Genomic DNA, 18,557 nt, shown 5'->3' on the forward strand with positions numbered 1-18,557 from the left:
GGACCCATAGGGTAGTGCACACTGTTGACCAGGACCCATAGGGTAGTGTACTACTGTTGACCAGGACCCATAGAGTAGTGTACTACTGTTGACCAGGACCCATAGGGTAGTGCACTACTGTTGACCAGTACCCATAGGGTAGTGTACTACTGTTGACCAGGACCCATAGGGTAGTGCACTACTGTTGACCAGGACCCATAGGGTAGTGTACATAGGGTAGTGTACTACTGTTGACCAGGACCCATAGGGTAGTGCACTACTGTTGACCAGGACCCATAGGGTAGTGCACTACTGTTGACCAGGACCCATAGGGTAGTGTACTACTGTTGACCAGGACCCATAGGGTAGTGTACTACTGTTGACCAGGACCCATAGGGTAGTGCACTACTGTTGACCAGGACCCATAGGGTAGTGTACTACTGTTGATCAGGACCCATAGAGTAGTGCACTACTGTTGACCAGGACACATAGGGTAGTGCACTACTGTTGACCAGGACCCATAGGGTAGTGTACTACTGTTGACCAGGACCCATAGGGTAGTGCACTACTGTTGACCAGGACCCATAGGGTAGTGTACTACTGTTGACCAGGACCCATAGGGTAGTGGACTACTGTTGACCAGGACCCATAGGGTAGTGTACTACTGTTGACCAGGACCCATAGGGTAGTGTACTACTGTTGACCAGGACCCATAGGGTAGTGCACACTGTTGACCAGGACCCATAGGGTAGTGCACTACTGTTGACCAGGACACATAGGGTAGTGCACTACTGTTGACCAGGACCCATAGGGTAGTGCACTACTGTTGACCAGGACCCATAGGGTAGTGCACTACTGTTGACCAGGACCCATCGGGTAGTGCACCACTGTTGACCAGGACCCATAGGGTAGTGTACTACTGTTGACCAGGACCCATAGGGTAGTGTACTACTGTTGACCAGGACCCATAGGGTAGTGCACTACTGTTGACCAGGTCCCATAGGGTAGTGTTCTATAAAGGGATTAGGATGCCATCTGGCATGCAGACTAAATGTTTGCAGAGTCAAGCAGCGTGACAGGCTTATCAGCGAACCTAGAGAGATGTGTGAGAGAAGTCAATATACACAGACTTTCACAGAGTCAGAATCAAAACTATTTTAACAAGAGAGATAGGACTGCCGGTACGTGTCGACCCTGCCTATTGAGGGTAGGACGTCACTAACTGACACACACACTAAGTCCTGTCTCAACGCCAGACAATAACGGACACACTAAGTCCTGTCTCAATTCTAGACAATAACGGACACACTAAATCCTGTCTCAACGCCAGACAATAACGGACACACTAAGTCCTGTCTCAACGCCAGACAATAACGGACACACTAAATCCTGTCTCAACGCCAGACAATAACGGTCACACTAAGTCCTGTCTCAACCCTAGACAATAACGGACACACTAAATCCTGTCTCAACGCCAGACAATAACGGACACACTAAGTCCTGTCTCAACGCCAGACAATAACGGACACACTAAGTCCTGTCTCAACACCAGACAATAACTGAAATGGATACTGGACAGTGTTTATGAACCTTTTTACTAATCTGGAGTTCTGAGTTTTCCTTCTAACTTTACTTCTCAGTTGGTTGGTATGTAAAAAATGCACCTGGGGAAAAAGAGGTCAGAATGAGAGAGAGAGGGGGGGGAGAGAGAGAGAGAGAGAGAGAGAGAGAGAGAGAGAGAGAGAGAGAGAGAGAGAGAGAGAGAGAGAGAGAGAGAGAGAGAGAGAGAGAGAGAGAGAGAGAGAGAGAGAGAGAGAGAGAGAGAGAGAGAGAGAGAGAGAGAGAGAGAGAGAGAGAGAGAGAGAGAGAGAGAGAGAGAGAGAGAGAGAGAGAGAGTCATCTCCCCACATGACTACAAGCAGCTGCATCTTTAAGAGGAAACCATAAATTACCAAAAATACCACTGGGACAACCTAGAAAATAACCCAGATCTATCTATAGTGTGTGGAGACAATTTCGTTGCTTATAATTCAGTAGAGAACATATAGCTGAATCATAACTACATCCCAAATGGCACCCTATAGGATCTGGTCTAAAGTAGTGCACTATATAGGGAATAGGGTTCCACAGGGCTCTGATCTAAAGTAGTGCACTATGTAGGGAATAGGGTTCCATAGGGTCCTGGTCAGCGGGACATACTGCATGCGGCAGAGAGAAGCTAGGTATATGTTATTAATACACAGGAATGATCGAACACGCCGGTCAACTATTGGTTTAGATTACATCCCAGATAGCCTCCTGATCCTGAAAGAGTTAGTCATTATTGGTGTGACAGTGTTAGGGACGCAGGCCTTGTGTTCCTTTAGTGCCTGAGGGAGTTAGTCATTATTGGTGTGACAGCGTTAGGGACGCAGGCCTTGTGTGACAGCGTTAGGGACGCAGGCCTTGTGTGACAGTGTTAGGGACGCAGGTCTGTGAAGGAACAACTAAAAGAAGCGAGAACATCCTTGAAGGAGAGGAGAAAATGACTCAACACCAAACCTTGTGCAGGGCGTTAGTGAACGAGCTACGCTGCCCAAAGAACAGAAGGGTTGAAGACAAAGTGATCATTACCAACATAGGGATATACAGAAACACGTGGTGTCCCTGTGACCAACAGAAAATAGTGTCCCTTTATGTAATGATCCCTGCCTTCTCCTGTATGTTAATGATCCCTTCCTTCTCCTGTATGTTAATGAACCCTGCCTCCTCCTGTATGTTAATGATCCCTGCCTTCTCCTGTATGTTAATGATCCCTTCCTTCTCCTGTATGTTAATGATCCCTGCCTTCTCCTGTATGTTAATGATGCCTGCCTTCTCCTGTATGTTAATGATCCCTGCCTTCTCCTGTATGTTAATGATGCCTGCCTTCTCCTGTATGTTAATGATCCCTGCCTTCTCCTGTATGTTAATGATGCCTGCCTTCTCCTGTATGTTAATTATCCCTGCTTCTCCCTTTATGTAATGATCCCTGCTTCTCCTGTATGTTAATGATCCCTTCCTTCTCCTGTATGTTAATGATCCCTGCCTTCTCCTGTATGTAATGATCCCTGCCTTCTCCTGTATGGTAATGATCCCTGCCTTCTCCTGTATGTTAATGATCCCTGCCTTCTCCTGTATGTAATGATCCCTGCCTTCTCCTGTATGTTAATGATCCCTGCCTTCTCCTGTATGTAATGATCCCTGCCTTCTCCTGTATGTTAATGATCCCTGCTTCTCCTGTATGTAATGATCCCTGCCTTCTCCTGTATGTTAATGATCCCTGCCTTCTCCCTTTATGTAATGATCCCTGCCTTCTCCTGTATGTTAATGATCCCTGCCTTCTTCTGTATGTTAATGATCCCTGCCTTCTCCTGTATGTTAATGATGCCTGCCTTCTCCTGTATGTTAATGATCCCTGCCTTCTCCTGTATTAATGATCCCTGCCTTCTCCTGTATGTAATGATCCTTGCCTTCTCCTGTATGTAATGATCCCTGCCTTCTCCTATATGTTAATGATCCCTGCCTTCTCCTGTATGTTAATGATCCCTGCCTTCTCCTGTATGTTAATGATCCCTGCCTTCTCCTGTATGTTAATGATCCCTGCCTTCTCCTGTATGTTAATGATCCCTGTCTTCTCCTGTATGTTAATGATCCCTGCCTTCTCCCTTTATGTTAATGAACCCTGCCTTCTCCTGTATGGTAATGATCCCTGCCTTCTCCTGTATGTTAATGATCCCTGCCTTCTCCTGTATGTAATGATCCCTGCCTTCTCCTGTATGTTAATGATCCCTGCCTTCTCCTGTATGTTAATGATCCCTGCCTTCTCCTGTATGTTAATGATCCCTGCCTTCTCCTGTATGTTAATGATCCCTGCCTTCTCCTGTATGTAATGATCCCTGCCTTCTCCTGTATGTTAATGATCCCTGCCTTCTCCTGTATGTTAATGATCCCTGCCTTCTCCTGTATGTTAATGATCCCTGCCTTCTCCTGTATGTTAATGATCCCTGCCTTCTCCTGTATGTAATGACCCCTGCCTTCTCCTGTATGTTAATGATCCCTGCCTTCTCCTGTATGTTAATGATCCCTGCCTTCTCCTGTATGTTAAAATGATCCCTGGCTTCTCCTGTATTAATGATCCCTGCCTTCTCCTGTATGTTAATGATCCCTGCCTTCTCCTGTATTAATGATCCCTGCCTTCTCCTGTATGTTAATGATCCCTGCCTTCTCCTGTATGTAATGAACCCTGCCTTCTCCTGTATGTTAATGATCCCTGCCTTCTCCTGTATGTTAAAATGATCCCTGGCTTCTCCTGTATTAATGATCCCTGCCTTCTCCTGTATGTTAATGATCCCTGCCTTCTCCTGTATTAATGATCCCTGCCTTCCCCTGTATGTAATGATCCCTGCCTTCTCCTGTATGTTAATGATCCCTGCCTTCTCCTGTATGTAATGAACCCTGCCTTCTCCTGTATGTTAATGATCCCTGCCTTCTCCTGTATGTTAAAATGATCCCTGGCTTCTCCTGTATTAATGATCCCTGCCTTCTCCTGTATGTTAATGATCCCTGCCTTCTCCTGTATTAAAGATCCCTGCCTTCTCCTGTATGTAATGATCCCTGTCTTCTCCTGTATGTTAATGATCCCTGCCTTCTCCTGTGTGTTAATGATCCCTGCCTTCTCCTATATGTAATGATCCCTGCCTTCTCCTGTATGTAATGATCCCTGCCTTCTCCTGTATGTTAATGATCCCTGCCTTCTCCTGTATGGTAATGATCCCTGCCTTCTCCTGTATGTTAATGATCCCTGCCTTCTCCTGTATGTAATGATCCCTGCCTTCTCCTGTATGGTAATGATCCCTGCCTTCTCCTGTATGTTAATGATCCCTGCCTTCTCCTGTATGTAATGATCCCTGCCTTCTCCTGTATGTTAATGATCCCTGCCTTTTCCTGTATGTAATGATCCCTGCCTTCTCCTGTATGGTAATGATCCCTGCCTTCTCCTGTATGTAATGATCCCTGCCTTCTCCTGTATGTAATGATCCCTGCCTTCTCCTGTATGGTAATGATCCCTGCCTTCTCCTGTATGTTAATGATCCCCGCCTTCTCCTGTATGTTAATGATCCCTGCCTTCTCCTGTATGTTAATGATCCCTGCCTTCTCCTGTATGGTAATGATCCCTGCCTTCTCCTGTATGTTAATGATCCCTGCCTTCTCCTGTATGTTAATGAACCCTGCCTTCTCCTGTATGTAATGAACCCTGGCTTCTCCTGTATGTAATGATCCCTGCCTTCTCCTGTATGTAATGATCCCTGCCTTCTCCTGTATGTTAATGATCCCTTTCTTCTCCTGTATGTTAATGATCCCTGCATTCTCCTGTATGTTAATGATCCCTGGCTTCTCCTGCATGTAATGAACCCTGGCTTCTCCTGTATGTAATGATCCCTGCCTTCTCCTGTATGTAATGATCCCTGCCTTCTCCTGTATGTTAATGATCCCTGTCTTCTCCTGTATGTTAATGATCCCTGCCTTCTCCTGTATGTTAATGATCCCTGCCTTCTCCTGTATGTTAATGATCCCTGCCTTCTCCTGTATGTTAATGATCCCTGCCTTCTCCTGTATGTTAATGATCCCTGCCTTCTCCTGTATGTTAAAATGAACCCTGGCTACTTCTGTATGTTAAAATGATCCCTGCCTTCCCAGAGGGGCTGTCTGTCTTCCCTCTAGCTTACTTGGTGTGTGAACTGCAGGTTAGTGTTATTCGCCAGGAACCTTGTTCCGGAGGCAGCTTTGCTGTGTGGTGAAATGAAGACAGTTCTGCCTAGTTATTCTGCCGAGTTATGCTGCCGAGTTATTCTGCCGAGGTCCACACCACTCTCTCACTTGAGTATCTTATCTACAGTTCCAGTCAAAAGTTTTGGACACACCTACTAATTCAAGGGATTTTCTTTATTTTTTTACTATTTTCTATATTGTAGAACAATAGTGAAGACATCAAAATGATGAAATAACACATATGGAATAACGTAGTAACCAAAAAAGTGTTAAACAAATCAAAATATATGCTATAATTCAGATTCTTTGCCACCCTTTGCCTTGATGACAGCTTTGCACACTCTTGGCATTCTCTCAACCAGCTTCATGAGGAATGCTTTTCCAACAGTCTTCCCACATATGCTGGGCACTTATTAGCTGCTTTTCCTTCACTCTGCGGTCCAACTCACCATCTCAATCAATCAATCAATCAATTTTATTTTATATAGCCCTTCGTACATCAGCTAATATATCGAAGTGCTGTACAGACACCCAGCCTAAAACCCCAAACAGCTAGTAATGCAGGTGTAGAAGCACGGTGGCTAGGAAAAACTCCCTAGAAAGGCCAAAACCTAGGAAGAAACCTAGAGAGGAACCAGGCTATGAGGGGTGGCCAGTCCTCTTCTGGCTGTGCCGGGTGGAGATTATAACAGAACTATGCCAAGATGTTCAAAAATGTTCATAAGTGACAAGCATGGTCAAATAATAATCATGAATATTTTTCAGTTGGCTTTTCATAGCCGATCATCAAGAGTTGAAAAACAACAGGTCTGGGACAGGTGGCGGTTCCATAACCGCAGGCAGAACAGCTGAAACTGGAATAGCAGCAAGGCCAGGCGGACTGGGGACAGCAAGGAGTCACCACGGGCCCACAATTTGGTTGAGGTCTGGTGATTGTGGAGGCCAGGTCATCTGATGCAGCACTCCATCACTCTTCTTCTTGGTCAAATAGCCCTTACACAGCCTGGAGGTGTTTTGGTCATTGTCTTGTTGAAAAACAAATGATAGTCCCACTAAGCGCAAACCAGATGGGATGGCGTTAGGCTCCAGAATGCTGTGGTGGCCATGCTGGTTAAGTGTGCCTTGAATTCTAAATAAATCACTGACAGTGTAACCAGAAAAGCACCATCACACCTCCTCCTCCATGCTTCACAGTGGGAACCACACATGCAGAGATCATCCGTTCACCTACTCTGCGTCTCAGAAAGACACAGCGGTTGGAACCAAAAATCTCCAATTTAGACTCATCAGACCAATGGACAGATTTCCACTGGTCTAATGTCCATTGCTCGTGTTTCTTGGCCTTTAACAAGTCTCTTCTTATTGGTGTCCTTTAATAGTGGTTTCTTTGAAGCAAATTGACTACGAAGGCCTTATTCACGCAGTCTCCTCTGAACAGTTGATGTTGAGATGTGTCTGTTACTTGAACTCTGTGAAAAATGTATTTCGGATGCAATCTGAGATGCAGTTAACTCTAATTAACTTATCCTCTGCAGCAGAGGTAACTCTGGGTCTTCCTTTCCTGTGGCGGTCCTCATGAGAGCCAGTTTCATCATAGCTCTTGATGGTTTTTGCAACTGCACTTGAAGAAACTTTAAAAGTTCTTGGAATTTTCAGGATAGACTGACCTTCATGTCTTAAACTAATGATGGACGGTCGTTTCTCTCTGCTTATTTGAGCTGTTCTTGCCATAATATGGACTTGGTCTTTTACCAAGTAGGGCCATCTTCTATATACCACCCCCACCTTGTCACAACACAACTGATTGGCTGAAACGCATTAAAAAGGAAAGAAATTCCACAAATTAACTTTTAACAAGGCACACCTATTAATTGAAATGCAATCCAGGTGACTACCGCATTAAGCTGGTTGAGAGAATGCCAAGAGTATGCAAAGCTGTTATCAAGGCAAAGGGTGGCTACTTTTAAGAATACATTTTGATTTGTTGAACACTTTTTTGGTTACTACATGATTCCATATGTGTTATTTCATAGTTTTAATATCTTCACTATTATTCTACAATGTAGAAAATAGTAGAAATAAAGATAAACCCTTGACTGGTATTGTAGTTATTTACAGAAGGTCTCATTTTGCTCTTTTGTATCTTTGGCAACTATGTGTCTGTTTTCTGTACCTGCTCTCTCCTCTCACTGTAGGCTTTACAGAAGCTCCCCACCCCTTTGGCTGCAACTCTTCTAATGTAGTGTACCTGTTCTCTCCTCTCACTGTAGGCTTTACAGAAGCTCCCCACCCCTTTGGCTGCAACTCTTCTAATGTAGTGTACCCTGTGTGCACAACCCCATGTTGAATTCTGTGTCTCTGGCAGCGTTTGGAACTGCCGATCTGCTGTCAAGAACACTGAATTCATCTCAGCCTAGGCTGCCCTTCAGTCCCTTGACTGTTTGGCCCTGACAGAGGCATGGATCACCCCAGAGAACACTGAGTTCATCTCAGCCTAGGCTGCACTTCAGTCCCTTGACTGTTTGGCCCTGACAGAGACATGGATCACCCCAGAGAACACTGAGTTCATCTCAGCCTAGGCTGCCCTTCAGTCCCTTGACTGTTTGGCCCTGACAGAGGCATGGATCACCCCAGAGAACACTGAGTTCATCTCAGCCTAGGCTGCCCTTCAGTCCCTTGACTGTTTGGCCCTGACAGAGGCATGGATCACCCCAGAGAACACTGAGTTCATCTCAGCCTAGGCTGCCCTTCAGTCCCTTGACTGTTTGGCCCTGACAGAGACATGGATCACCCCAGAGAACACTGCGGCTCTCTCTTCATCTGATTACAGTGAGGAACAAAAGTATTGGTGACAATGACACATGTTTTGATGTTTTGGATCTGTAATCCAGAACTTTGGATTTCAAATGGTACAATTGTCACGTTCCTGACCTGTTTTCTGTTGTTTTGTATGTGTTTAGTTGGTCAGGACGTGAGCTGGGTGGGAATTCTATGTTGTGTGTCTAGTTTGTCTGTTTCTATGTCCAGCCTAATATGGTTCTCAATCAGAGGCAGATGGTAATCGTTGTCCCTGATTGAGAATCATATATAGGAGGCTTGTTTTGTGTTGGGATTTTGTGGGTGTTTGTTTCCTGTCTCTGTGTTTGTTCTGCACCAGATAGGTCTGTCTCGGTTTTTGCACATTTTGTTATTTTGTATGTTGTTTGTAGTGTTTTCACTTATTCTTTATTAAACATGTTGAACACTAGCCGCGCTGCACTTTGGTCCAATCCTTGCTACTCCTCTTCGGATGAAGAGATGGAGGAAAGCCGTTACAACAATTCAATTCTTATTTACAATAAAACTGACTCCAAAATGACACAATACATAGTTTACCATTAATTTCTATTGAGCTCAAAATAATCTGAACCCCCCCCCAAAATAAACACCAAATGCATCCAACAAGTTTGTAGAGTCTCTAGCCTGATGTAGTCATTGTCTGCTAGGAATATGGGACCAAATACTACACTTTTTACTATTTTAATACACATATAAGTGAAGTTGTCCCAGTACTTTGAATTCCAATTTGTAAGTCGCTCTGGATAAGAGCGTCTGCTAAATGACTTAAATGTAAATGTAAATGTACTTTTGGTCCCCTATAATATGAAGCCTATGTACATAAAGTGCTGTCATTTCTAAACGGTTCACCCGATATCGATGACAATACCCTCAAATTAAAGCTGACAGTCTGTAATTTAACGTCATAGTCATCGTATCATTTCAAATCCAAACTGTGTCACATGTCCCAATACTTTTGGAGATGGCTGTCTGTTTCCTCTCATAGTCAGAGAGCATCTGGTCGTCAGGGTGGCGACACAGGGCTACTCATTTCTCCTAAGTGGAGATTTTCTCTTTTCTCCCTCTCACCTGTCCATGTCCTCATTTGAGTTCCATTCTGTCACTGTCACGTGTCCACTCAAGCTTAACATTGTTGTCATCTATCGCCCACCGGGTGCCCTTAAAGAGTTCCTCAAACAGAATGACAACTTCATAAGATCCTTTCCTGACGATGGCTCGCCGCTCATCGAATGGGCAACTTCGACCTCCCAACCTGACTTCAACCTCCTGACTTCAACCACCTGACTTCAACCTCCCAACCTGACTTCAACCTCCTGACTTCAACCACCTGACTTCAACCTCCCAACCTGACTTCAACCTCCTGACTTCAACCTCCCAACCTGACTTCAACCTCCTGACTTCAACCTCCTGACTTCAACCTCCTGACTTCAACCTCCCAACCTCCTGACTTCAACCTCCCAACCTCCCGACTTCAACCTCCCAACCTCCTGACTTCAACCTCCCAACCTCCTGACTTCAACCTCCCAACCTCCCGACTTCAACCTCCCAACCTCCTGACTTCAACCTCCCAACCTCCCAACCTCCTGACTTCAACCTCCCAATGCCTGACTTCAACCTCCTGACTTCAACGTCTGACTTCAACCTCCTGACTTCAACCTCCCAACCTCCTGACTTCAACCTCCTGACTTCAACCTCCCAACCTCCTGACGTCGACCTCCCAACCTCCTAACTTCAACTTCCTGACTTCAACCTACCAATCTCCCAACCTTCCAACCTCCTGACTTCAACCTCCCAACCTTCCAACCTCCTGACTTCAACCTCCCAACCTTCCAACCTCCCGACTTCAACCTCCCAACCTTCCAACCTCCTGACTTCAACCTCCCAACCTTCCAACCTCCTGACTTCAACCTCCCAACCTCCTGACTTCAACCTCCCAACCTCCTGAATTCAACCTACCAACCTCCTGACTTCAACCTCCTGACTTCAACCTCCTGACTTTAACCTCCTGACTTCAACCTCCTGACTTCAACCTTCCAACCTCCTGACTTCAACCTCCTGACTTCAACCTCCCAACTTCAACCTCCCAACCTCCTGACTTCAACCTCCCAACCTCCCGACTTCAACCTCCCGACTTCAACCTCCCAACCTCCTGACTTCAACCTCCCAAACTCCCGACTTCAACCTCCCAACCTCCCAACCTCCTGACTTCAACCTCCCAACCTCCCAACCTCCCGACTTCAACCTCCCAACCTCCCAACTTCAACCTCCCAACCTCCCGACTTCAACTCCCAACCTCCCAACCTCCCGACTTCAACCTCCCAACCTCCTGACTTCAACCTCCCAACCTCCTGACTTCAACCTCCCGACTTCAACCTTCCAACCTCCTGACTTCAACCTCCTGACTTCAACCTCCTGACTTCAACCTCCCAACCTCCCGACTTCAACCTCCCAACCTCCTGACTTCGACCTCCCAACCTCCTGACTTCAACCTCCTGACTTCAACCTCCCAACCTCCTGACTTCAACCTCCTGACTTCAACCTCCCAACCTCCTGACTTCAACCTCCCGACTTCAACATCCTGACTTCAATCTCCCAACCTCCTGACTTCAACCTCCTGACTTCAACATCCCAACCTCCTGACTTCAACCTCCCAACCTCCTGACTTCAACCTCCCAACCTCCTGACTTCAACCTCCTGACTTCAACCTCCCAACCTCCTGACTTCAACCTCCCAACCTCCTGACTTCAACCTCCTGACTTCAACCTCCCAACCTCCCAACCTCCTGACTTCAACCTCCCAACCTCCTGACTTCAACCTCCCAACCTCCTGACTTCAACCTCCCAACCTCCCAACCTCCTGAATTCAACCTACCAACCTCCTGACTTCAACCTCCTGACTTCAACCTCCTGACTTCAACCTCCTGACTTCAACCTCCTGACTTCAACCTTCCAACCTCCTGACTTCAACCTCCTGACTTCAACCTCTCAACCTCCCAACTTCAACCTCCCAACCTCCTGACTTCAACCTCCCAACCTCCCGACTTCAACCTCCCAACCTCCCAACCTCCCGACTTCAACCTCCCAACCTCCTGACTTCAACCTCCCAACCTCCCGACTTCAACCTCCCAACCTCCTGACTTCAACCTCCCGACTTCAACCTTCCAACCTCCTGACTTCAACCTCCTGACTTCAACCTCCCAACCTCCCGACTTCAACCTCCCAACCTCCTGACTTCGACCTCACAACCTCCTGACTTCAAACTCCTGACTTCAACCTCCTGACTTCAACCTCCCAACCTCCTGACTTCAACCTCCCAACCTCCCAACCTCCTGAATTAGACCTACCAACCTCCTGACTTCAACCTCCTGACTTCAACCTCCTGACTTCAACCTCCTGACTTCAACCTTCCAACCTCCTGACTTCAACCTCCTGACTTCAACCTCTCAACCTCCCAACTTCAACCTCCCAACCTCCTGACTTCAACCTCCCAACCTCCCGACTTCAACCTCCCAACCTCCCAACCTCCCGACTTCAACCTTCCAACCTCCTGACTTCAACCTCCCAACCTCCCGACTTCAACCTCCCAACCTCCTGACTTCAACCTCCCGACTTCAACCTTCCAACCTCCTGACTTCAACCTCCTGACTTCAACCTCCCAACCTCCCGACTTCAACCTCCCAACCTCCTGACTTCGAACTCACAACCTCCTGACTTCAACCTCCTGACTTCAACCTCCTGACTTCAACCTCCCAACCTCCTGACTTCAACCTCCCAACCTCCTGACTTCAACCTCCCAACCTCCTGACTTCAACCTCCTGACTTCAACCTCCTGACTTCAACCTCCCAACCTCCTGACTTCAACCTCCCAACCTCCTGACTTCAACCTCCCAACCTCCTGACTTCAACCTCCCAGCTTCCTGACTTCAACCTCCTGACTTCAACCTCCCAACCTCCTGACTTCAACCTCCCAACCTCCTGACTTCAACCTCCCAACCTCCTGACTTCAACCTCCTGACTTCAACCTCCCAACGTCTGACTTCAACCTCCCAACCTCCTGACTTCAACCTCCCAACCTCCTGACTTCAACCTCCCAACATCCCAACCTCCTGACTTCAACCTCCCAACCTCCTGACTTCAACCTCCCAACCTCCTGACTTCAACCTCCCAACCTCCTGACTTCAACCTCCTGACTTCAACCTCCCAAACTCCTGACTTCAACCTCCTGACTTCAACCTCCTGACTTCAACCTCCCAACCTCCTGACTTCAACCTCCTGACTTCAACCTCTCAACCTCCTGACTTCAACCTCCCAACCTCCCAACCTCCTGATTTCAACCTCCTGACTTCAACCTCCCAAACTCCTGACTTCAACCTCCTGACTTCAACCTCCTGACTTCAACCTCCTGACTTCGACCTCCCAACCTCCTGACTTCAACCTCCTGACTTCAACCTCCTGACTTCAACCTCCCAACCTCCTGACTTCAACCTCCCAACCTCCTGACTTCAACCTCCCAACCTCCTGACTTCAACCTCCCAGCCTCCTGACTTCAACCTCCTGACTTCAACCTCCCAACCTCCTGACTTCAACCTCCCGACTCAATTGAAGTCTTTACCTCCTTTCCTCTTTAGATCCTTTCCCAGTTCCCCTCCGCTCACAAGATAGACTGTTCACTTCCTCTAATCTTTACTAGAGGCTCCTACTAATCTCACTGCAACCTCCCTCCAGGTCTCTGATCACTACTTATTTTCCTTTTCCTCCAACCCTACTCACTCAGCCCAATCTTCCCCCCTCTCTGTCTCTGTCTCTGTCTCTGTCTCTCTCTCTGTCTCTCTCTCTCTCTGTCTCTCTGTCTCTCTGTCTCTCTGTCTCTCTGTCTCTCTCTCTCTCTCTCTCTCTCTCTCTCTCTCTCTCTCTCTCTCTCTCTCTCTCTCTTTCTCTCTCTCACACTTCTCTCTCTCTCTCACACTTCTCTCTCACTTCTCTCTCTCGCTCTCTCACTACTCTCTCTCTCTCTCTCTCTCTCTCTCTCTCTCTCAATTCAATTCAATTCAATTCAAGGGGCTTTATTGGCATGGGAAACATGTGTTAACATTGCCAAAGCAAGTGAGGTAGATAATATACAAAAGTGAAATAAACAATAATCTCTCTCTCTCTCTCACTACTCTCTCTCTGTCTGTCTCTCTCTCTCTCTCTCTCTCTCTCTCTCTCTATGTCTCTCTCACTACTTTCCCCTTTCCTCCCGGCCGGCTCGACACTTTCCTCCTGCTACGTGGCTGAGGGACTCATTGCGAGCTTACAGAACTGTCTCCGGAGACCTTCTCTCATTCCTCACTTCCCTTATCAACTCATCCTTGACCACTGGCTGCGTCCCCTCTTGAATTCAAGATGGCCGGAGTTGCTCCCCTCCTCAAGAAACCAACACTTGACCCCTCTGACGCCAACTAACACTCATCTAGCAATGACTTTATTGAGGAAAATGTACTGACTATGACTGTGATATGTGGTTGTCCCACCTAGCTATCTGAAGATGAATGTACTGACTATGACTGTGATATGTGGTTGTCCCACCTAGCTATCTGGAGATGAATGTACTGACTATGACTGTGATATGTGGTTGTCCCATCTAGCTATCTGAAGATGAATGTACTGACTATGACTGTGATATGTGGTTGTCCCACCTAGCTATCTGGAGATGAATGTACTGACTATGACTGTGATATGTGGTTGTCCCACCTAGCTATCTGAAGATGAATGTACTGACTATGACTGTGATATGTGGTTGTCCCACCTAGCTATCTGGAGATGAATGTACTGACTATGACTGTGATATGTGGTTGTCCCACCTAGCTATCTGGAGATGAATGTACTGACTATGACTGTGATATGTGGTTGTCCCACCTAGCTATCTGTAGATGAATGTACTGACTATGACTGTGATATGTGGTTGTCCCACCTAGCTATCTGTAGATGAATGTACTGACTATGACTGTGATATGTGGTTGTCCCACCTAGCTATCTGTAGATGAATGTACTGACTATGACTGTGATATGTGGTTGTCTCACCTAGCTATCTGGAGATGAATGTACTGACTATGACTGTGATATGTGGTTGTCCCACCTAGCTATCTGGAGATGAATGTACTGACTATGACTGTGATATGTGGTTGTCCCACCTAGCTATCTGGAGATGAATGTACTGACTATGACTGTGATATGTGGTTGTCCCACCTAGCTATCTGTAGATGAATGTACTGACTATGACTGTGATATGTGGTTGTCCCACCTAGCTATCTGAAGATGAATGTACTGACTATGACTGTGATATGTGGTTGTCCCACCTAGCTATCTGAAGATGAATGTACTGACTATGACTGTGATATGTGGTTGTCCCACCTAGCTATCTGAAGATGAATGTACTGACTATGACTGTGATATGTGGTTGTCCCACCTAGCTATCTGAAGATGAATGTACTGACTATGACTGTGATATGTGGTTGTCTCACCTAGCTATCTGAAGATGAATGTACTGACTATGACTGTGATATGTGGTTGTCCCACCTAGCTATCTGGAGATGAATGTACTGACTATGACTGTGATATGTGGTTGTCCCACCTAGCTATCTGAAGATGAATGTACTGACTATGACTGTGATATGTGGTTGTCCCACCTAGCTATCTGAAGATGAATGTACTGACTATGACTGTGATATGTGGTTGTCCCACCTGGCTATCTGAAGATGAATGTACTGACTATGACTGTGATATGTGGTTGTCCCACCTAGCTATCTGAAGATGAATATACTGACTATGACTGTGATATGTGGTTGTCCCACCTAGCTATCTGAAGATGAATATACTGACTATGACTGTGATATGTGGTTGTCCCACCTTGCTATCTGAAGATGAATGTACTGACTATGGCTGTGATATGTGGTTGTCCCACCTAGCTATCTGAAGATGAATGTACTGACTATGGCTGTGATATGTGGTTGTCCCACCTAGCTATCTGAAGATGAATGTACTGACTATGGCTGTGATATGTGGTTGTCCCACCTAGCTATCTGGATATGAATGCATTTAACTGTAAGTCGCTCTGGATAAGAACACAGCTGAGTAAAAGCCGTTGTGTTTCCCTGCAGCAATCACAGAACTGTTAGCCCGGTCAGCCCTGAGCTACTCGGAGAGAGGCACTGAGCCATGGAGAAGGAGAGCGAGAGAGAGAGAGAGAGAGAGAGAGAGAGAGAGAGAGAGAGAGAGAGAGAGAGAGAGAGAGAGAGAGAGAGAGAGAGAGAGAGAGAGAGAGAGAGAGAGAGAGAGAGAGACAAGGAGAGAGAGAGAGAGACAAGGAGAGAGAAACAGAGAGAGAGAGAGAGACAAGACAAAGATAGTCTGCTCAATGTGGCTGACCCAACCCTATGAATAATATACATGACGAACCATCCATAAACAAAGAGGTAGACAGGGAGAGACAGAGAATGATGACATGTTGAGTAGCGTCTCTCCTCCTTGCATGGAGCCAGCTGAGTTAGTGCCTTGCCCATCCAGGGCTGCTGTTGCCACAGCAACCCTGGGATGATGTCCGACGGAGGATGAGGGCAAAGCAGGATGGAGGATGAAGAGAGGGAGGGATAGAGGATGAAGAGAGGGAGGGAGACGGATGGAGAGAGGGCGGGATGGAGGGAAGAGGAGATTGGAGGGAGGAAGTGAGGGCGATGGAGGGAAGAGGATGGAGAGAGGGAGGGATAGAGGAAAGAGGCGGAGGGAGGGAGGGTGTGAGGCAGGGAGGAGGAAGAGGAGGGATGTGAGGCAGGGAGGAGGAAGAGGAGGGAGGGTGTGAGGCAGGGAGGAGGAAGAGGAGGGAGAATATAGAAGGTAATGGTACTCACTCTGATGATGCTGGGGCTTTCCTCTGCAGAGGTGTGCCTATCATAGCTCTCTCTCTCCTCTCACACTTCTCTTCCTGCTTCTCTCCTCCTCCGGTTCTCTCTCTCTCTCTCTCTCTCTCTCTCTCTCTCTCTCTCTCTCTCGCCTCCCGCTCTTCTCTTCCTGCTTCTCTCCTCCTCCGTCTCTCTCTCTCTCTCTCCTCTCACACTTCTCTTCCTGCTTCTCTCTCTCTCTCTCTCTCTCTCTTTCTCTCTCTCTCTCTCTCTCTCTCTCTCTCTCTCTCTCTCTCTCTCTCTCTCTCTCTCTCTCTCTCTCTCTCTCTCTCTCTCTCTCTCTCTCTCAGTCTCTCTCTCTCCTCTCACACTTCTCTTCCTGCTTCTCTTCTCCTCCTGCTCTTTCGCCTCCCGCTCTTTCGCTCCTCCTCCTTTCCTCCTCCTGGCAAGTCACTCTTCCAGCAGAACAGCAGTGTGTGTTATCAGCATAACATCACGCCTTTACAGAAACACACCGACACACAGAACAACCAGCGACTGCAGCATCACATCCACATCTCAGTCTCATCACATCGGTCTGCAGCTAGCAGCATCCTGCATATCTCGCCACGGCGCAGCACTGTGACAGCTAGCACAGCCTGCAGTCTGCAGGAGGGAGAGAGAGAGAGGAGGAGAGAGGGAGTGTAAACGGGAAGAGAGAAGGAGGTAGAGAGTGTGGAGAGAGAGGTGTGTGACGGGAGGGAGGGAGGGAGGGAGGGAGGGAGGGAGGGAGGGAGGGAGGGAGGGAGGGAGGGAGGGAGGGAGGGAGGGAGGGGCAATCAGTTAATCCAAGACTATTCCATTCCCCATGTTTTGTGGGTCAGGAAAATTACAGTATTAGCGTTTGTAATCCGGTGTATTATTTTCAAACCTGTATGTATCGTATTGCCTCATTCATAAAATTAAAGACATTCTCCAGTACTTTTGAATACTTTTTAACCAGTAGTTCTGCAAAGGAGCACTAACGAGCCAAAAGTGGTCCCTGAAAATAGCATTCTCTCTCTCTCTCTCTCTCTCTCTCTCTCTCTCTCTCTCTCTCTCTCTCTCTCTCTCTCTCTCTCTCTCTCTCTCTCTCTCTCTCTCTCTCTCTCTCTCTCTCTCAGCTGTGTCCACTGAGTGGTTGGGCCCGCCCTGCAACCTCATTGGATAATGCTGGGCCAGCCTCCTGTTTGCCATCACTCAAATGTTCATTAGCTGGAACAACACATTTCTAGGGGCCCACGTGGGGGAAAATCAGGGGAAATGGCGTGGCAAAGTTTCAAGAAAACAGTCATTTCAAACTATAGATTTGGTGGCTAATTGAGGTCGGACAGATTATGTACTACACATTGAAACACCCAGCTCAAAGAGGAAGTAAAAAAAAAAAAATACTGTCTTAGTCGCCAAAGTACCGAAGTCTTTAATTCAAAGGCAGCACAAACAAAATATAACCATGTTAACGTTTGACGGGTCAAAATAGGTCGGTCTGAGCAAAACAGACTTTTTATGTCCAGTCTCTAAGTCTGGTGAGTCAATTTCTAAGTCAGCTGTGTCAGTCTCTGTGTTGTGTTGTTTCTCTGTGTTGTGTTGTTTCTCTGTGTTGTGTTGTTTCTCTGTGTTGTGTTGTTTCTCTGTGTTGTGTTGTTTCTCTGTGTTGTGTTGTTTCTCTGTGTTGTGTTGTTTCTCTGTGTTGTGTTGTTTCTCTGTGTTGTGTTGTTTCTCTGTGTTGTGTTGTTTCTCTGTGTTGTGTTGTTTCTCTGTGTTGTGTTGTTTCTCTGTGTTGTGTTGTTTGCGGCCACTTCTAGAGGGTAAGCACCCTTTAAAAAGACCCTGATAGCAGTGGACATTCCATTGCCGGCCCCAGAGGTCTCAGGGGACGGAGCTAAGGTCACATCTGAAGTGTTAATCATTTCAGCATACCTCACTGTCACACTATTCACTAGACTACATAGTCCACTACTTTGACCAGGGCCCTATATAGGGAATATGGTTCCATAGGGCTCTGGTCTAAAGTAGTGCACTATATAGGGAATAGGGTTCCATAGGGCTCTGGTCT

The 18,557-nt window shown here is 46.9% G+C and overlaps 1 protein-coding gene across 2 annotated transcripts in view; it reads right to left on the minus strand.

Moving 5' to 3' along the window:
- Window positions 1-17,192, minus strand: part of palm2akap2 (PALM2 and AKAP2 fusion) — a 240,811-nt gene extending 223,619 nt beyond the window's left edge. For both annotated transcript variants that reach the window (XM_071342762.1, XM_071342752.1), the window contains exon 1: window positions 16,493-17,192. In XM_071342762.1, coding sequence (XP_071198863.1) covers window positions 16,493-16,536 — 44 coding nt within the window. In that variant the 5' untranslated portion in view covers window positions 16,537-17,192. The remainder of the gene's footprint in view (window positions 1-16,492) is intronic.
- Window positions 17,193-18,557: the final 1,365 nt, after the last annotated feature.

Source organism: Salvelinus alpinus, chromosome 1 (genome assembly GCF_045679555.1).
Source record: "Salvelinus alpinus chromosome 1, SLU_Salpinus.1, whole genome shotgun sequence".
NCBI lineage: Eukaryota > Metazoa > Chordata > Actinopteri > Salmoniformes > Salmonidae > Salvelinus > Salvelinus alpinus.